Source organism: Taurulus bubalis, assembly GCF_910589615.1.
Source record: "Taurulus bubalis genome assembly, chromosome: 4".
NCBI lineage: Eukaryota > Metazoa > Chordata > Actinopteri > Perciformes > Cottidae > Taurulus > Taurulus bubalis.
This window is the reverse complement of record NC_136592.1, coordinates 18,596,772-18,619,120: the sequence shown is the minus strand read 5'-3', so window position 1 is coordinate 18,619,120 and position 22,349 is coordinate 18,596,772. Positions and strand designations below refer to the sequence as shown.

Sequence of the window (22,349 nt, the reverse complement as noted above, 5' to 3'; positions counted from 1 at the left end):
TGCATAATAAGTACTTTTACATTTGGTAGTCTACTTTAAGTATGTGTTGATGCTTATACTTAATTTTGTACTTAAAATTTTGTATACAGGATTGTTGCATGTACCAAGAGTATTTTACATTGTAGTACTGCTAGGTATTAGAGTACTTCTTCCCCCCTTATATTTCAACATACATTTATTTAAATGTTAAAAGGTTTTTAGAAGAACAGGTTTAAGTATGTTTCACTAATGATTATTACATATTAACATTGTTAGGGCAGGAGGTACACAAGGAGATTTAATGGGAGAGAGGCTGGATTCAACAAAATTTGATTTTTTGACTAAAACGTAATGCACATTAATTATACGATATTCAATGAATTAGGTATTTGACTAGTTCTGTAAAAACACATGTTCCCATGTATTAGGTAGACTAAATATTAGAAACACTTCTTAGTTCAACAGCACCACACACCACGGCCTCCAACAACCCCTGAGCATTGTAACCTCCATGAAAGTAGGATTTATAAGGACTGTTGCATTAGACTGCATTAGCTTTAGCTAGGTGCACCTAATAAACGGTAAGTAATTGTCATATAATGGTCTTGTATGTGCTCTTCGCTTCATGAATAAAAATAAAAAATGGATGTAACTATATTGAATAGCGGTGATTTGACCTGATTGTAAAGTCTGTGCTTGATGTGCATCTTTCCCATGCTGAGACTGTAATTGTTGTGAATGTTGATGATTCTTTTTTATTTTTGTATTAAGTATTTCAGAACCTCCCTGACCCATAAAAAAAACATTAACTGTCACTGCACACATGGCCGGGAAAAAATACTGAAGAGGTTTGTCTGTTTTTATGAGACACTCCATTACTGCTGCTCTTGTTTATCATATTCATAGAAGAAAACAATGGATGCAAGAGATAAAGAGTGTGTGCGTGTGCGTGTGCGTGTGTGTGTGTGTGTGTGTGTGTGTGGAGCCTTTGTAAAACAGTAACCCCCTGGCTTTGTTCTACAGTAGAGAAGTTGCGGGTTGAATACCAACTAGAAATCAAGCCCTCCAAACGATGCTTTTATCTGATGGAGAGCAGCTCATTAGCATACTAATTAGATTAATTACCTAAACCACATCTCACATTAAGAATGTCAGCTCACACAGAAACTGTTGCTGAGTGCAGCAGGGGATAGAGAGACAAATATAACAGTGACAGTAGAGGACCAATCATTGATTATATTAAAAACAAATAAGGGTTAAATACGCTCTTTTGTTACGGTTTCTTGCATATTTCTTTCACTCTTCAACGGAAGTACAAATTTGAATGCAGGACGTTTACTATGCTGTTTTAATAGTTTTACTTCTGAAAAAAGTTTCATGCAAGCGTAGTTATTTTTCCAGTGTCAAAATCAACATTCAGAGATACAAAGAGGGTAAAAAATAAAGACAAACAACCATCAATACACTCAATGTAATTTCCAAATAGGTGTATTAGTCGCTTGCTATAAAATAACCACCAGGGTTCTAAAACATGGATTTTAAATGACGGAGGTATTTTGCTGATGGTAACGTTATTAGTGGCATCCAAGCCGTGGCTTCTCGCGGTTTATTAATAATGAACGTGTTACATGGCATAATTGCCCAAATTGTACATGGCACTCCCTTCCTCCCCAGAAAAACCCCTACCAAGTGTGAAGTAGATTAAATGAGCAGTTCTCAAGATAATGCAAAGAACACACAGACAGACGGAGATTACTGGCTTTAGAGTAAGATATCGTCAGCTCAGCTCTTCTTCCTGTTGTTCAGTGCATATCTGTGAGGATTTGGCTGTGGCTAGACATGGGTTTGAGTTACTCTGAGTTGATATGGAGTGCAACTGTTGTCAACCCTCCTGTAAAGCAATTTGCTCCCGATAAAGACCTCAGAGGATGGGATTTTACATCATATTTCTAATAGGCTGATTAGCAGAGACGGAGACAGACAGAGAGAAAGACAAGCTCTGAAGAGAAAAGAGGGGAGAGAAAAAGTTTTTGATAGAGAAAAATGAACAGAGGTGAACAGAGGTGTCGCCTCAACAGAGCAATCCCCCTCTCTTCAGCAAAGCCAGTTGTTGCTAAGCAACCCTAAATATGAATAGGCAGGGGACTATCCTGCGAACGGGCCCATCATTTATGGATGAGTTATGGAACAAATCGCAGAAACACATTGACACAGGCACACAGGGTTTGGCTGTGCTTTGGCAAAGCCACTGTGACCATCTGACATTTCAACACAGGCCAGATAACCCGGCTGAGATACCTGGAGTGTGTGTGTGTGTGTGTGTGTGTGTGTGTGTGTGTGTGTGGCTCTAACTCTAACAACATGTACAACGACAGGCCAAATCCCACCCTATTCACCCAGGACTCAATACACTGGATTGCAGTGCATACTGCCTAGCTCTATGTGTGTGTGTGTGTGTGTGTGTGTGTGTGTGTGTGTGTGTGTGTGTGTGTGTGTGTGTGTGTGTGTGTTTCACTCCCACATGCCAGAATAGAACCACAACATATCAGTTGGAGTCAAACCTTGTGTTTCTCCATGCGTTCTCGCTTCGCTCTGCATCCCCCTTGTCTCCCTAAAACAGCTTTATAATATTCCATCAGTATTCATTTTCAAGTTTCGGCCTCGCAACAAAAACATTATTTCCCTTCCTTCCTTCTTCCTTGTACTTCAAAGAACTGTCATGAAACTAGGGAGGGGGATGGGAAGGGCTTTGGAAGTAAAGGATGGGCAGGGTTGGTTGGGGCGCGTCGATCTGGCAGGTAACTCGAGAGCTACATATAAATTTAGAGAGCGAGAGGCACTATCTAACAATGGTTATGAGCTAGATTGATATTAATGATGCTTTTTAGTGTTATACTTCACACCTTGTCCTTTGTGTGTGTGTGTGTGTGTGTGTGTGTGTGTGTGTGTGTGTGTGTGTGTGTGTGTGTGTGTGTGTGTGTGTGTGTGTTACCTAGGATACAGCCCAACTCCAATCTCTTGCAGCTCTCCGTCACTGATGGTGAAACAATTACATGTCATCTAAAGGAAAGGAAGAGGATAGAATGAAAGTGGAGACGAGAGAGAGATGATTTGTTAAATTGCCTCAGGGAACCAACAACACCTTTCATCGTATGCTCTGAACATTTGTTCATATCTTTGGCACCTGCAAAACCCCACTGGCACTGCAACTGAAACGTGACATACAAGGTTTCTGCTTTGAGATGCAAGGGATTTGAATGTGTAAAAGTATCATCTGGTGTGTTAGAGGCAAGGGAATTATTTCTTTGAGAGGAAAATAAAAGAGGTTTTAAATAAAATACATGCCTGTGATATTGTTCATCAACCGGGTAAACAGAATGCTGTAATGTGTCAGGTGGTTTTAAACAGAGAACAAGTGGAATATGTGTGTTTCCTTCAGGGCCTGTGAAAATAAGAAAGTGAAACAATTGGAGTGTAAATGTGTGAAGACAGTATTCCTTGAAAACTACACTGAAGAGAAGGAAACACTTTCACCTAGTGAAAGTGAAATAGAGCTGATATGAAAGTAATTTACCACCTTCAACTTGATCAATGTTTGAGAGATGAAAGACGGGAAAAAAAACAACAACAAAAAAAACTCTAGACCGTAAAGCTAGTGACTGTTTAAATAAACTAGTTACAGGTATGAACATAATTTAAACTCAATGCGAGATTAACTTGAAGACGGCTTTTTCAAGAGGCCTTCTACAAACTGCAACACTGTATGTATGTATATATATATGTATATATATATATATATATATATATATATATATGTATATGTATGTATATATATATATATATATATATATATATATATATATATATATGTGTATGTATGTATGTATGAATGTGTGTATGTATGAATGCGTGTATGTATGCATGTATGTAAGAATGAATGAGTGAGCAAATGAGTGAATGATATATACAGATATCACATCTTCAAGCTTACATGTCTGTATGTGTAGAATGATGATGAAATATTAGAAAATAAACATCCTTTTCAATAGTTGAAACTGATCAAATGGTACAAATGGTGCACAACAATGATCCCAATAAAAAAAAAACATAGCGAGACTTCTCAATGTCACATTGTAAGGTTATCGAATTAAGTTTATATACTATTATGAACATTTTATTTTGGAACAAATGAAGTATTGCAATATATGTATCTACACCCTGTTTTAAACACAATCCTAACCAACAAATCAAATCAACAGTGAGTCAACGATCTTTCCTCCTAAAACTACAAGCCTCAACTCAAACCTAGATACTATAAATCTAAATACTGAATATGCTTTAACACTTATGTGTATAAACCTCCCAGAATGCACCTTGGTGGTCTGCATGATTTAAAGGACACATTTCAGCAACAAATTAATGAAAGAGTCCCAGCTTTTAGGAGACAAAGGAGAGATTTCAAATGATGGAGAGAGAGGGTTTGTTTCTTTCAACTAACGAGTCGGCGCAGAGAAGGTTTGAATAACAAAATGCTTGAAGAAGTTGTTTTAAAGTTAGAGACGGAGAGAGATGATGAAAGGGAAAAGCAATAAACACTAAAACATAAACTACGTGAACAAAGAAGTGAAAGATAATAAAAAAAGAAAGAATATAAAAAAGGTCTTTGATGTGTCAATTACTGAGCTAGTGCTGGTAAACAAGTGTGCTTGAGTGTGCTGGTGGTCGTGGTGTGCATGTCTGCAAGGGGTCGAAGAAAGTCAATTAATAAATTTAACTTGAGTAACATTAGTATTCAGACTGCCAGATAAAGAGGCAGACAGAGATTTATGCAGAGAGGGAGTGTAATATTTAAAGTGAGCCACAGACAGATGTTCCCTATCCTGCTGAAACTCACACCAGCATCAGAACTCAGCAAGATAGATTTAAATATGCAGTTGTATTAAACGCCATAAGAGTCGTGGGAAATGAGGCTTTTTACTCAACTTATTTATTATAAAGCCGACAGGAGGAAACATGATTACATAGAAAAACACTGAATTACACACACACACAAATCGTTCTTTCTTCATATCCCACACACTTCCTAGTTATTCAGGTGTTCTCACAATCATCCATCATCTGTGTCATAAATCATGCATTAACGTGGGGGAGAAAGAAAGACACATCATATAACATGGCAATATGTTATTTATAAATTACAATATACTACGACAAAAGCACTTAAAGTGTAACTTTAGTATTTTTCAGCCAAGACCTATTTCCCCATGTTTATGTGTCTTGACTAATGGGGACAACCATTTTTTAAGTTGTTCCAGTATTTAGGGAGAATGCAGACGGCAGCCGCAAAACAGGCTGCAACATAATAATTCGGGGCAACTCCTCACCGTCGACCGTACTGTACGTCCACTAAACATGCTTGTTTTTGCAGGTGAGAGGCTCAGATTGTTATTATAAGTGCCCAACAACTTTATTGAAAGGACCCTACTGAGAAATACAACTTTGGCTTTCTGTTTGTTATTGTGTCATGTGACTTGTTGCCGGAAGACAACGGTGGAAACGCAAGTGAAAGTTGCGAGAAGGGTTTGTTGTGTTGGAGAACAGAAAGTTTAGTTATCTAAAGGATTTTGAGCTGATGTTGGCAACAACAAACAGACCAGATGAACAAAGTCTTATGAGACATCACACAAGTTGGTTAGAGAAAGAAAACTGTGACTGAAGCTTAGGTGGGGCGCTCAGCTGGGCATAGATCACACACACACACACACACACACACACACACACACACACACACACACACACACACACACACACACACACACACACACACACACACACACACACACCATTTCTGTATGTTTCTATTTCTCTCATACAGCTTCCTCTCCTCTTTCCCTGAATCTCCTGTTTTCTTTATCTGCCTCTGCCTGTCTGGATGAAAGTCAAATTAAATAAACAGGTTCTACAGACGCAGGACAGATCACATCAGCACACTTAAAAAACGTGATCTGTTGCAGCTGGTGTCACCACATTGAAAAATGTACCTAGAAATTGTCGACATATTAACCGGATGTATAAAATAACTCATAGTATAACGTATGGTGCCGCCACCACCACCACTTAAACTGTGTTAGGGAAACCAGGAGATCAGCCAGAGGGGACTGCTTTTATAAAAATATCTTCCTAATATTTACATCGCTAAATCTGGCTCAACCGTTGTGACGTGCCTTTGTTAAATAAACTACATGAGCAAAAATCTATTTTATTGATTGCTTAAGTATTTTTTTTAGCAAAACATATCTGGTTCTAGATTCTCAAATATGAAAATGTTCAGGTTTTTCTGGTCTTTTATGATAATAAGCTGAATATCTTTTGGACTGTAATTTGAATAGGTCACCTTTAGATCTGGGAAATTATAATTATATTTTCCACGATTGTATGCTATAGAGGAAGAACATTTGTGGCAGATTATTACATAATATAACACATTATATGGGCGACACCAAACATGTCATCCATCAGTAACCATGGTAACAACTGTTTTTTTTACTTTGATGAGAGATGTTAAGAGTCCCCCACAGTTGACCTGTTTATTTATAACCGATCCCCATTAAGAAAGAGAGCCCTCCACGGCTGTGAGTGTGGGTTCAGATGAGGTGAAGTGCCAGTGAGGAGAGACCAGTTTGAGAGAAAGCTAGAGTTACGGTGTCTGGAGGGCTACTTTCTATCCATCTCGAGTGAATGAGCTCCAGCAAATAATAAAGCAGATAATCTAAACAGCAGGCTTTTAATGGGGATTACAGGCCTGATATGATTCAGGTACTGCCATTCCCACTGTGGAGAATTAAACAATTACTGCATCTGTACAAAAGATATCAGAGCGTGCATTTTGTCTCGAAGGCTTTTCTTCTAGATGGTGCAGAAAATGTCAGTCCCCCCAGCCATTCACTTGTTTGCTCATTTATTTTTCTGCCTGTCACACACAATATTTCTGCTGATTAGATTTGGATGAAATGTGTAGAAATGATGAATGTGAGATAGAGGAAAAGTGGCAAAGACAGGTGAATGAGTGATGGGTGTGGTGAACAGCCTGTGATGTGGAAAATAAAAAAAAGATCAAAAACACTCTCCAAAATGTCATATTCTGGGGGGAATAAAAAAAGAAAATGTCACTTTTTTTAACCGTTGTGATACATTTTGGACGTCATACTGTCACTTCTGAAAACACTATTGTAAGGTTTGGGGTAATACACAAAATGAATAGATGTTAATACAAAGATACACATACACATAAGTACTACACTCAATACTTCAAGACTACCAAAAAGATAAATATTTAACTTGTAGTTTTTAGGTAAATGGATAATGTCTACTCTGTAGTGGATCAACATCAAACCCCCAAAAGCAAATCTCAAAACACAAAATATTCAAGTTTGACATATCAGCCAAGCTGACTTAGCCAGAGTTTGGATACTTTCACTTTCAGTAAATGTGCATGGAAAAGGCCAGCTAGCCTATGGTTGAGAACAATATTTTTGGTTAATTATGAAACAGGAGCAGAGTAAAATAGACCACTTTGTGCCAAAAAGCGCAAAGTGGTCGCGGTGCTTAATCATACACCTCTGAATTGTAACTATGCGTGAACACCGCGCATTATCAGAGCTTTTTAGATGCGACTGTCACAAATATTTATACTCCTGGTCTACTGGCGTTTGAGAATAATGCGACAAACAGCACGTTGAGCATAAACGCCCTTGTATGTGCTTGTTTTTGCAATGAGGTCTATTTGCATAGAAAAGATCAAATTTTGCACAAAATGTACACATTTGAAATATGTGCATATAGCACAGGACTACCGAGACACTTGCACCTTTGGTCTCTTTTCGTCTCATTTGTGCGGGTTTAGCGGCCATAAAAGCTGCACAATCCTTTTATGAATTCACCTCAAAGACGGGTAAACTAACCTACTAAGTATTCAGTGAGGGAGGGGCAAGAACAAAATTATTTCAGTGACATTTTGGAAACATCTACAGTGGGCACATCTCTAAGTGGATGGATGGAGGTTTGGATTGGTTTGCTTTATCTTGTCATGTCAGTTGAAAAAACTTGCGACTGGATGGTTTATGTCTTTAATGTTGCTGGAATTGGTTCAATTGCTGTCATTCTGGAAAACACTACAAAGGCCATCAGGCACAATCAAAGGCTGCATCTGCGTGTGGCGTGTGTGCACTATTAATGCTTTGATAAAGAATTTATGACCGAACCAAGGTTGTTTCATCACTCAATAGACAAGTAGACAAACAGACAGAATTACTGAGGAAATATAAGAAGGAAAAAAAACAAGGCTAAATATACACACGCACGCACGCACGCACGCACGCACGCACGCACACACGCACACACACACACACACACACACACACACACACACAATGCATACACACTTACTTTAATCATTACTACTAAAATATTTCTCTCTCAAGTAATTTTGTTTACGTTACTGTTACTCTAATTGGGCTATAATTAAAAAAAATTCCCATTTCAGCTAAAAGCGAATACTGGACTTTTAATTATCAACTGTCCAGAAACATGACTCCAAATAAAATGCTAGTATTGCTCCATATTTGCTGGATAGGTAATTTTTTTGCCAAGTGCAAAAGGCCGATTTAAAGCTTTAAAGGGTATTTTAACTGATTTGTACTATGGTTGTCCTTCATTTTTACCACCATTGTTTCCTCACTATGTGTAAAAGAGTATGTATAAGGGGCAAGCACAATAAAGAGGAATACAAAGAGGTGTATTATACATGAGTCAGCACTGTCTTCCACACACTCACTGTAATTAAGATGCACACACTAACACTTCATAAAGATGAAATGAATCTGTACTTTAAACTTCCATAGATGTGGTAAACAAGGACCCATGACCTGCTGGTGCCGTTTCCTTCTCCATTGACCATGTGGAGGCTAAATAAAAGCCTGCCTCACGTCAGTGCTGCAAACTGGCTGGCGTGTAAGTGACAGAGGTTATGTCCTGATGAGATGACCCCTCAGGAGCAGTCAGCTAGCTGTCCTGTGTGCACCTGCTGCCACAGAGTGCACCATGTGTTTAATGAAAGGCTGTTGGATGTGTGACACTGCAGGCAACCGCGACAGTAAAAATCCACATTATTTCATAGCCACAGGTCTGAGCTTGTGCCACAGTTGTGACAGTGCAGTTTATCATCATCCCAAAGCACCGCCGTACACTCATAACTACTAGCTGCATGCACTCATTCAAGATTAAGTCAAGGTATTTATTTCCTCCAATTTGTGCATTTCTGTTGTCACAGAATTGGCAGCTTCAATATTTAACAGCCAGGCTTTGCTAATCTAGTTGCTCTCACTGTGGGGTGGGTACCTTTGTTGCATATTATTGCTTTTCCTTCTCTCCCCTCATTTCCTGTCACCTCTTCACTCGCTAATAAAGACACAGAAGAATTCCCCAAAAAATAATTAAAAAAAAGTTTTTCTAATTTTAAACAACAAAACTTAATTTGTTTTGTTTCTTCTGCGCGAACACACTCTTCATATTTCTGCGTTCAGCCTCGTTTCAACCTTCCTACATGGGACTTGGATATACATGTGTGAATGAAGTTATTGATTTTTAAATTAATTTAAAATGAAGCAAATGTGACATGGAAATTACATTCCAAAACCCATGAATGCCAATTTAAGAACTGAGAAAAGAAGCAGAGCAGAGGGAAGGGACCCTTATATTTTTTTACTCCCTCTCATATTTTTTTACGCTCACCACACACCCCAAGAGTCTGTCTCTGTTTAAACAAGCGTAAAACAGCCAAACCATCTCAGGAGGAGATAAGAGGGAGAGTGTGAGAGACAAGACATGATCAGGGGATGAAAAGGGAAGGAAAAGATAGAGGTAAAGAAAGGATAAGATGGAAAACACAGCAAAAGACATAAGCAATGAGTGAGGAAAGGCTCGATACAGGAGAGGTATAAACTCCTTAGTAAACTTGTGAGTGAAGTTGCTGAGCGTGAACGAGAGTAGGCGGGCTGAATTAGAGAGATGCATCCTGGGAAAACATCGAGCAGAATATTGAGTGGAAGACCACAGAAGGAATGACAACTACAAGCAACCGCTTTGAAAAGTGCTGCCCCGAAGCCAAGAGGTTTTAGACAGAAATCTTTCAGGGATTACACCAAGACTTTACCAAGATGGGCAACCAATCAGTGACGAGAGCACAGATATCAAAATAATCTAAGACTTTTGCGACAATGCTTCATGTTTTTAAATTCTTTGATTTGACATGATTCTGTGCAAATGACAGACAACACATTTAGAACATTAGTGTGTTTCACTGGTGTGGTCAGGGATGTAAATACACCTCAAATACAAACCTCTCTCTCTCTCAAACACACACATACAGTTTGTGTCTATTCATACCAAAACCCAAGTGTGTTTGTGAATATGAGAGAGAGAGAGAGAGAGAGAGAGAGAGAGAGAGAGAGAGAGAAAGAGAGAGAAAGAGAGAGAGAGAACAATCACAAGCAAATACTATGTGGTGCACGCACACAGGCACACTTTCCCAACATTAGCCCTGGGGTGTGTGTGTGTGTGTGTGTGTGTGTGTGTGTGTGTGTATAATCAAACACAAGATTGCCTCTTGCGCTCTAATGACTCATTTATATGCTGATACCCAATCATCTGAGAGAAATATGAAAAAAAAATCCACATGTGTTTTTGTCAAGTTGGCACATTTTCAGCTCATGAGCTGCTACACCCATATGTTTTCTCTCTCACTCTCACACACACTGTATATTAACAGCTGGTAGAGACACTGTGTGTGTGTGTGTGTGTGTGTGTGTGTGTGTGTGTGTGTTAAATATGTTTAAATCATGTCTGTGAACACATTCCCGCAGTAAATGGTCCAGTAAAGGTTACATTTTGAATATCATGTGAAGCAGGTTTTTGATCAGTGAGTGGTAAAGGTTAAACCCAACATTGATTTTCAACACAACACGCATGTCTTGCAAACTCAAACACATGCAGAGATAGTGGTGTTTAGAGTACCGCCTCCAGCTGCAGCACATTCAGCATCACTGCTGCTTACGTGCAGATATAACCGAGAGGTCGATTTAGTTTCTCTTTCCTTCCTCTCATCTCTTGCTTACTCTGTAGTTTCTGCATAGCAACAAGAAAAGAAAGAAAGAAAGAAATATAGTTTGATAAAAGATTAAAGCAAATAGGAAAACCCGAAAAGAAGAGCAAAGTTTAGCAGAGTCTGGGTGCAGGTTAAACCAGAAGAATAAGGGTGGGTAAACATAGAGCAGTGTTCTTTATAGGAAATCATTTTTACTGCTCGACTGCTCTGCCGTAGTCTGATTCAAAGGGTGTTTCTCAGGGGAAAAGCATTTCCCCCTTCCACTCTGAAGGCAGCAGCTCTGAATAGGGTTTTTTTTCTCTGTGCATTTGCAGCATCCATAACTTTAATCTCACAACTAAAACCCCCTTTTCATGTTTAACCTGGGTGACATAAAGGCAACCATAAGATACTGAGCATAAATACTTGCATTTGAATGCTGTGCTGGATTTGACTGTGGCTGATTTATGAAATACAAACGCTCGTCTTAACTCATTCATTTATGTGAGTGTACATTACATACATAATATACACTCCTCTCCTTTTGGTTTTAAATTGTGCTTCCATGAAGCACCTGCTTATTAACTGGATTTTGAGTTAATTATTTATTTGACCCATATGTGCAAAAACAACCCACAGCACTATATTGTGTGTGTATTTGAACGGGGGCTGCCACCTCTGAGGCGAGTAGTCGACGAATTGGTTGCTTTGGTTTTAGTCGATAACTCCTTTTTTAAGGCTTTTTCATGCTGTGTTGTTTTCAAGAAACTAATGTGAACGCAAGATTTAAAGTGGATTTTTGCATGATTCTTTGGGGAGGAACTCAGTTTTACAAATGTTGATTAAAACAACTAATCAATTAATCAACAAAATTGTATGAGTGATTGGCGAATAAGAATTGCTTTGGTCGAGGACAGCTATAATGCAAAAGTGAGATTCTAAAGAACACACATTTTTGCACTAAAAAGAAAATCTGTATATCATATTCCTAAAGAACTACTTTAATGGCCACACTAAACATAAAATCTGGCAGAAAATATGGAAAGTCACCACTTTTGTTAAAAATCAGAGCAGAAATGGAAGAAAAAAATGTATTGTATTTATGTTGTTTTGGTAAGAATAAGGAGAAGAGATGATGTAATATTCTGCATTTCATCATTGCAAATCTAAAACTGATTTATGTTTCATTTATGCACCATCTCTTCCCTCTGTTGGAGCTGGTGCATGCTATCCATGCTTTTACTTTGGACAGAACAATTGGTACACTACCTGTTTCTACCGGGAAAATCTCTAAAATCAGAGATACAGATCAAGTTATTCATAGCTTTATTTCCTCACAACTGGACTATTGTAATGCCTTGTTTACCTGCCTCAGTGCCCGAGATGTAGCAAAACTACCGACTGTACAAAACACTGCAGCTCACAAAGACCAAACACTCTTCTCACATCACCACAGTTTTAGCCTCCCTGCACGGGTTACTAATCTCCTTTAGAATCCATTTTTAAATGTGAATCCTTACTTACAAGGCTTTGCATGGCCAGGCGGCAGAACACATCAGTGAACTTTTAACTCCCTATTGCCCAAAACGGTCACTCCGATCAGCTGGGTTAGGCCTGCTAGCTGTTCCAGAGTCCAGGTTCAGGTCTCAGGATGAGCGAGTGTTTGCTGCACCTCAGCTCTGGAACATTTTTCCAGGTAGTATCTGATCTGCTCACACCGTTTCCGCCTTTAAATCCTGTCTTAAGACACGTTTTTACCGACTTGCCTTTTCGCCTGACAATTATTTAATTTATTTTTTAAACATAGCTCTGTTGTTCAACCACTTGAGTTTAGGTTTATTGTAATAGTTTCAACTGTCCTACCTTATATGCTTTGGAATGATTTATCTGTAAATTTATTTTATACAGTCTTTTAATTGTGTGCTTTTATCTTGCTGTTTAATTTCTTGATATTTTGTATTGGTTTTAATCTACTGTTTATTAAAATGAATATTATTATTAGTAGTATTACTGTTGAATGTTTTATTGATATGTGTGGATACAGGAGACACTCATGACAGAGATGTCATCAGTGTTCTGGGATTCAGCTGTGTGTTTTACAGAGCCAGTCCCAAGGCAAACAATAGTGAGCTTGGACACGTTTTTGGGGGCAAACCTTTACTCCAGCACTCTGGCGGTTGCCAAGTTACTGATGATCCCCACTCATACATTTTCAGTACCTCTTATCATTCAAGGTCGCGGGGCGCTTCAGTAACTGATGATCTCATTCCAATTAATTTAAAATTTCTGGCATTTCATCATGACATGGCACACTGACACAACTGTCCATTACTTGGTACAACTTTACAATCTTTAAACCCAAATCTGTTTCTCACTGCACGTCCTCACTGTATTGTTGCTGTAGGTTGTTTGTCCTTGGCCTGCTGTTCAATTGTCTCAGCGCAGTCGGGTGCCACGTGTTCATGCTTGTTTTTAACGTGAGAATAACAACATGCATCATTTTAATGTTCAGCGCAGACCTTATTTGCATTGACAAGTAGGACAGATGTAAAGAGAGCACGACAGTATTCTGGCCTGTGTTCACGTGTTACAACACAGATTGATATATTACTGCTTTATAATTCATTTTCGAATATCTGGGATACCAGATACAAGATACATTTTTACTACACGTTTTACTATTATTGAAATGAATGCACGTTTCTTCCTTCTTTCCTTCCTTCTCAAATATAAACAGGACAGTCTTCTCTCTAGATACCCCTGTATCATTACAGGCACCCATCCTGATGAATGTTTTTAAACGCACGTAATTCTCTTCTATCAATGGGTTTATTCTCTTGCACACACATAATCCCTGAGGTTGTAAAACTACAATTATCTCCCACTCCAGGAAGACCGTCAGGTTATAGGTCAAATGCTTCTTCCAATTATCTGTGTGCCTGCCTGCGTTCGTGTGCGTGTGTGTTCAGGCATGTCTAAATGCTTACACATTACAATTATACCCACCTGTGGCTGTGCATTTATACGCTATTTATGTGTGTTCCTGCATGTTTTGAGCGGACCATGTTGTAATGATAATGGTGTTTTTATGGCACAGATACCATTTAATCAATACTCATACACCTAATAATGACACCATACCCATTACAGCTGTGTTTAAGAGAAATAAAGATGGACAGTTTTCTGAGCGTATGTATGGATAACTAGAACCAAAAAACATCAACTAACAACCGGTCTCCTTAGTTTCATTTATTCTCTGCAAACACTGTTTTTGGCTTCACCTATGAATGAATAAATAAAAGAAAATGGCCTTTTATGCATTACCTGTACTCAGCAACTTCTTTTCAATCCTTGAATTTTATCTGAAAACATCTTGAATCTGGATTCAAATTCTTGTTTACACTATACTTATGCTGAATAAATATGCCATAAACACAGAAATATATTCTGTGACAACCAAAAGTGAAAAGACCCGCACACTGCAGTCACAAGTAGTTGACTAGATGACTATCCATACCTGAAGGCCACGTAGTTCTCCAACATACTTGAGAAGGGAGGGCTGAGCTGAGGGGTATTTAGCTAGTTGCAACCTGCCACAAACCACTAGACCCCACTTAAACTTACACTCGATTTCTTTAAATTGTAGTTTTACTGGTTAGTGCAGTGTTTTTCAACCTTTTTTGAGCCGCGGCACATTTTCTACAATAAAAAAATCCTGCGGCACACCAACAACCCAAAAAGTTACAGAATGTCACAGTATTCAGTGTTTCCCCTAGGTTTACAGCTTTAGGGGGGGGAGGGGAGCGACTGACGGACATACTACATCGTGGCACCTCACAGTACTACAAAGTAATACTTCACAGTACTAGTGACTCTATCTGTGCTTTTATAAATAATAGAACATTGAAATCACTTTCAATTAAACCAGATTGCTCCATCAGACAAAAACAAATGTGTTATCACTTTGTTAGAAAAATGAAAATAAAGTTATATCCGTGCAAAAAATAACTAATATTTAGTTACAACTAAATAGCTTATTGTGGAAAACAACAAGCTATTTTTTTGCAAAACAGAATGAGTGCAGATGTGTGAGCATAACGTTGTATCATTAATAGTGGCTGCGGTGAGCTGCTTTCCTCTACAACTCTTTTTAAAACGAGGTAGATTTGATACAGCCGTTCTCCATGTTGAGCGACGCAACAGCAGAAAAGACAACCTCACGGAGATCTCATAAAGATCGGCTTTTGGCGAAATGACAAGAATCGGCGAGTCGTACATGCGCATGTAAACTAACTATTAACGGCGTACGGTAAAATCAGCATTTCCTCTTGCGCCCCACCTGTAATACGCCCCAGTTTGATAAATACTGACTTAAAGGAAACATAGTGTTCATTTATTTTAATGATGACCACAAAGTGAGCAGGCTTTGTCACTTGAGTGTGTTTTTCGGGCTTTTGGAAGAATATTTCCAGAGCCTCAGAAACGTCAGAAACGTCATTGATGGAGCGCCAGGCTGCAGCCTGTTGGATGTTTGTCTTGACCTACAAATACCTTAACTGTTGGGCTTTAAACATGAGAGCTCATATCTTAAAATAGTGATAGCTTAAAGCAGCAAATCCCATTGTGAAAAGCACGCAACATATTTTTCGCCGCTCTTAATATAAAATATAATTTAACCACAAATACAAAACCTTTATAACATATTTTTGCTTTTATTTTATTTTTAGAGAATGCTAATGCAAACAAACTAATAAAAAAATAAAAACTTCTGAAATTCATTTTATTCCTCTCACCTTTGTTGGAGCGTGTGCTCCTGCTGGTTTGCTGACCTTGTACCCTTGTGTAGGCATTATGTTTCACCTTGTGGCAGCCATCCATAAGTGTCCATGCACCGTTCACATAGAGTGAGCATCTTATGTGAAAGGTGTATATGGAGACCAGAATACGTATTTCTGCATGTGCGTGTGTGTGTGTGTGTGTGTGTGCGTGTGTCATGTATAGAGGTATAATGCAATCTGCATTTGATTTAAAACCCAATGCTTGTTTTTTATAGTGATAAAATAGTGCCATGACATATGTTTATGTATACAGTTTGTGTGTGTCCGTACACTATTGTGATAAAGTAGTGCCTGGGCCAATGGAAATTACCCTCATCCATCTCCAACAGTGAACACACACACACACACACACACACACACACACACACACACACACACACACACACACACACACACACACACACACACACACACACACACACACACACACACACAGGAAAACGGCAATTTGACAGATACCTGGTGGATTAAAGGGCCTCCAAAACAACATCCATCCATCCATGATCAGCCGCTTATCCGGGGTCGGGTCGCGGTGGCAGCAGGTTCAGCAGGCCGACCCAGGCTTCCCTCTCACCCGCAACACTTTCCAGCTCATTCTGGGGGATCCCGAGGCGTTCCAAGGCCAGCCGGGAGATATAATCCCTCCAGCGTGTCCTCGGTCTTCCCCGGGGTCTCCTACCAGTTGGACGTGCCTGGAAAACCTCTAATGGGAGGCGTCCAGGAGGCATCCTGACTAGATGCCCGAACCACCTCAGCTGACTCATTTCGACACGAAGGAGCAGCGACTCGACTCCAAGCTCCCTCCTGATGTCCGAGCTCCTTACCCTATCCTTACCCTATCTCTAAGGGTGCCCGGCCACCCTGCGGAGGAAGCTCATTTCGGCCGCTTGTATCCGAGATCTCGTTCTTTCGGTCACGACCCAGAGTTCGTGACCATAGGTGAGGGTTGTAACATAGACCGACCAGTAAATGGAGAGCTTCGCCTTCCGGCTCAGCTCCCTCTTCACCAGGACGGACCGGTACAGCGCCTGTTTTATTGCTGCAGCCGCACCGATCCGTCTGTCGATCTCCCGCTCCACCTTACCCTCACTCGTGAACAAGACCCCGAGATACTTGAACTCCTTTGCTTGGGGTAGGCAGTTTGTCCGCACCTGGAGGGAGCAATCCACCGGTTTCCGGCAGAGCACCATGGCCTCAGATTTGGAGGCGCTAACTCTCATCCCTGCCGCTTCACACTCGGCTGCAAAACGCCCCAGTGAATGCTGGAGGTCATGGTCCGAGGAGGCAAACAGGACCACATCATCCGCGAACAGCAGAGAGGCGATCCCGAGACTCCCGAACCGGATCCTCTCCGCCCCCTGGCTGCGCCTAGATATCCTGTCCATGAAGGTCACGAACAGGACCGGTGATAAAGGGCAGCCCTGGCGGAGGCCAACACCCACCGGGAACGTGTCTGTATTACCGAGGATACGAACACAGCTCCTACTGCAGGCGTACAAAGACCGGATGGCCCGTGCCAACGGGTCCGGCACCCCATACTCCCGCAGCACCCCCCACAAAAACCCCCGAGGGACCCGGTCGAAAGCCTTCTCTAAGTCCACAAAGCACATGTAGACTGGTTGGGCAAACTCCCAGGACCCCTCCAGTAGTCTTGCAAGGGTAAAGAGCTGGTCCACTGTTCCACGACCGGGACGGAATCCGCACTGCTCGTCTTGAATCTGAGGTTCGACAAGCGTTCGGAGCCTCCTTTCCAGCACCCTGGCATAAGCTTTTCCCGGGAGGCTGAACATTGTGATGCCACGATAGTTTGAGCACACTCTCCGGTCCCCCTTCTTGAAGATGGGAACCACCACCCCGGTCTGCCAGTCCATGGGCACTGTTCCTGACTCCCATGCGACACTGAAAAGGCGTGTCAACCAAGACAGCCCAACAATGTCCAGCGCTTTCAGCATCTCAGGGCGGATCTCATCCACCCCTGGCGCCTTGCCACCAAGGAGCTTTTTGACTACCTTAGCGACCTCTGCCAGGGATATGGGAGAAACCACCCCAAAGTCTTCCGGCGCTGCCCCTCTCCGGGGGACATGTTGGCCGGGTTTAGGAGTTCCTCAAAGTGCTCCTTCCACCGCCCGACGATGTCCCCAGTCCGGGTCAGCAGTTCCCCCCCCTGCTGAGAACAGCCTGGGGTAGCCCCTGCTTTCCCTTCCTGAGCCGTCGGATTGGTTTGCCAGAACTTCCTTGAGGCCAACCGAAAGTCCTTCTTCATGGCCTCCTTGAACTCCTCCCATGCCCGAGTTTTAGCATCCACGACCATCGCAGCTGCAGCCCTTCTGGCCTGCCGGTACCCGTCAGCTGCTTCAGGAGACCCTTGGGCCAGCCAGGCCCGAAAGGCCTCCTCCTTCAGTTTGACGGCTTCCCTCACCCCCGGTGTCCACCACCGGGTTCTCGGGTTGCCGCCACGACAGTCTCCGATGACCTTCCGGCCACAGCTCCAAGCAGCCGCGTCCACAATAGAGGCTTTGAACATGGTCCACTCGGGTTCCATGTCCCCAGCCTCCCTCGGGATTTGTGAGAAGTTCTTCCGGAGGTGGGAGTTGAAGACCTCCCGGACAGGATCCTCCGCCAGACGTTCCCCCTCGTTCACCCTCACTACACGTTTGGGCTTGCCAGGTCTTTCTAGCCGACTCCCCCGGCATCTGATCCAAATCACCACCAGGTGGTGATCAGTTGACAGCTCTGCTCCTCTCTTCACCCGAGTGTCCAAGACATACGGCCGCAGATCAGATGATACGACTACAAAGTCGATCATTGATCTCCGGCCTAAGGTGTTCTGGTACCAGGTACACTTATGAGCGACCTTATGCTCGAACATGGTGTTCGTTATGGACAAACTGTGGCTAGCACAGAAGTCCAACAACAAAACACCGTTCGGGTTCAGATCAGGCAGGCCGTTCCTCCCAATCACGCCCCGCCAGGTTTCTCTGTCATTGCCCACGTGAGCGTTGAAGTCTCCCAGGAGAACTATGGAGTCGGCAGGCAGCGCCCTTTCCAATGACGTTCCACGTCCCTAGAGCTAGTCTATGCTGCCGGTGATCGGCTCGCCCAGGTCTCCTGCCTGGCCCGCCGCCCGGTCTGCATAGCACCCGACCCCGATAATTCTCCCCGCGGGTGGTGGGTTTACGGGGTGCCAAAACAACATGTACATCATTAATTTAAAGATATCAACTGAAACACTAATGAAGCTTATCAAGACAACATTTAACACACATGTCAAAGAAGCTCTGCTGTTAAACCAGTGCAGGCAAAACTATTGTAAATGTCAAAGCCTGTGTTTGTATTAATTAAGATACAACACAAAAACAATAAATCTAACTATAAAGTAAGGATTCTGGTTCTGTCTATGTGTTGCATATCTTGAGAAACGCTCCTTGGATCTATCTACTTCATGTTTGGCGGGTGTATTGCAACAATGATTTTTATTATATATATATATATTATAGAGATTATTTCCTCAATTAATCATGTATATATATATATATATATATATATATATATATATATATATATATATATTATAGAGATTATTTCCTCAATTAATCATGTCCAGAAAATAATGAGTCCAAACACATGAGCTGGCAAGACACACCAGGGTGAGTAGGTTATGATTATTATAGGTTGTTTTTGGGTGAACTTTTCCTTTAAGTTGCACAAAGCCTTAACTTTTAAGTTTACCCTAAAAAGAGTTACAGTCCCTTTACAATGTCCTTAAATTGTCCACAGAGTCAGTGAAATACTTTTCTTTACTCCCTAGATGAGCCACAGGCCTGTTTGGTTTCTATTTTTCAACAAACATGGGGCCTTTATGATTGTGTAACTATGGAGCTAAGCAACAGTTCATTATTCATTCACTGTGTGTTGTCTATAGAAACATTGTGACATTTATAATTCATATGATTCAATAATTCATTTATTTATTCCCACTTATTTATTGAACTCCACAGAACAAATACAACAAATAGAACTAACCTCTTAGTGATTGCTGCACTGGGAGAGAAAAAGAGAGAGAGAGAGAGAGAAAGAAAGAGAGAGAGAGAGAGAGAGACGCACTTCAACACACATACACACACACTAGTTCATTAGTGAAAATCCATGGATGGTATTTTTGTCTCAGGAACAAAACATGAGCCCCGAAGGCAGAGAAGAAAGTTGGGGTAGACACAGAATATTACAAAAGAAAGATGAGAAGGAAAAACAGGGATTGATGAGAAGAGAGAACTTGGTGTGGGAAAATGAATGGAACGATTTATTCATGAAACAGAGTTCTCAACTTTTTGAACATTGAAGAGCTCTGCTCACACGCCCACAAGCCATCAATCTGCGCACAGGTCTAGTCACGGCAACCACGTTGTGAATCAACATGAACACGAAACTACCCACTAAACCTTCATCACATAAATGTGCACACGCACATGCACATGCACACGCACACACACACACACACACACACACACACACACACACACACACAATAATACAATCCCATGAGCCTAAGCGGTCCTTCAGCACAATACAGTCTATAATAGTCTGTTGCCCAGAAAGAAAAGCTGCATGAGGAACAACTTCATAATCAAAGAAAGAAAAAGTAGGAAATTATTTAAATAAAATAATTTCCTACTTTTTTTTTTGTAATTTGCTGTGAAGTTATATCCTGAGCGGAATGTTGAGTTTAAAAATGTTAATCATTACAGATGTTATCCTTTTGTAAACAACATTTTGTTGTTAAATAGTAACTTACTAAATAAAGTATCCTAATATTTTCTAATTTCCCTTTAGTACAGGTTTTAATCCTCTTTGAGGGCCAGCTTCTCTAAAGCAAATGATTCACCAGCTATAGAAAAGGAATCCAAATAAAAAAAAACACCATGTCCTACTTGTAGGTATACCATGTTTTCTAAAAGTATCTGATTAAAGAATATCCAACCAATCAACTAAACCATAAAGAAATAGTGTAATCCTGAAATAAAATAAGAAAAAAGCTCACCAATGCTGGTACACTTTATCAACTCAAAATAAATTCCTGCACGAGACACATATCAACAAATACGGCCTTGATATCTTGAACATTGGTTTTATGAGTCCATCAGTCAACAAAAGTAGCTCCAGAAACGTGGGAGAAATGAAGGAGAGACATAGAAAGAAAAGATAGAGGGACGAGAGAGGGAGACAGGAAGTGAAAAAGGAAAGACACACACACACACACACACACACGGAAGAACAACAGCAGGTGACTGTCTGGAGGCTAGTTTCTACCAACAGCTTCAAACAGCATGATGGAAATATGACACACACACGCACACACACACACACACACACACACACACACACACACGCACACACACACAGGTTTGGGTATGCACCTTTCAGTCGCAGTGGTCAGACAAATAACCCTTCAGTCTCAGCATCAGAGTCGCAGCTTCCATCCTCTTTGGGGAAATAGAGCGATAGATCTCTCTCGCTCTCTCATATATATATATAATGAAACTACAGCCCAGTTGGTAGAAGCTTTCCTCAGAACAAAGCGCTTGTATGATTCTAACATGGAGATAGTGGTTTTGTCGAGGCATGTAGAAGTCTATTAAGTAAGTATAGTCAATTGATGATTTATTTATAATTATTGGTCTCCCCACCCCCAACCACTCAAACCTAAACAGCAAAGCTATTAAATGCAAAGCACACACACTATAGCATGTGACCCCCAGGCATCCACTCATCCACCCATTCTTCACACAGCTTCCATCTGGTCCTAGATACAGATCCCTGGACTGGAGACAGACGCACTACGGTACGGGTTGTATCCGCTCTTCCATAGCATCACTCAACACAAAATCTCAGTAATGTTGCGGTCACATGGAATCAGGAAGACCGCAGACCAGATATAATTTTAGTAGACGAGTGCATGACGGCCAACTTTGGCGAATACCGGCAACAGTAATGATAGACGTTTGTCTTTTTGTCTTCCTACATGAAGTCATTTACAACCGGATGTCCGCAAGCTCCCTTACACACAAGAGTTTGAAATATTTAAAAATTATTTAAAAAAAATATCTTGCAACATATCTGTCATGTGTGTAGGTGCTAAATGTGGATGCAAGCTATTTGTTGTCTTTCTGGTAGTTATGTTGTGGTGTATAATGTATCTGTCTGTCTATAATATGTATATCTATAATGTACTGTTTGCTGTGTTATTGGTTAAGTTTCACAGTTCAGAGTTCCTAGAGCTAGAAAACACAGAGGAGCCTGTCGGCATTGGAGCAACCAGTGTGTGTGTGTGTGTGTGTGTGTGTGTGTGTGTGTGTGTGTGTAATGTACTGGAAGACATTTTTTTCTGCTTGGTG

General features: G+C 40.9%; 1 protein-coding gene across 1 annotated transcript in view; it reads right to left on the bottom strand.

The window, feature by feature from the left end:
- The window catches only part of smyd3 (SET and MYND domain containing 3), a gene marked incomplete at its 5' end in the record, with an annotated part of 66,758 nt that overhangs the window by 11,209 nt on the left and 33,200 nt on the right, over positions 1-22,349 (bottom strand). The window contains one exon of the mRNA XM_079216424.1: positions 2,972-3,039. Coding sequence (XP_079072550.1) covers positions 2,972-3,039 — 68 coding nt within the window. The remainder of the gene's footprint in view (positions 1-2,971; positions 3,040-22,349) is intronic.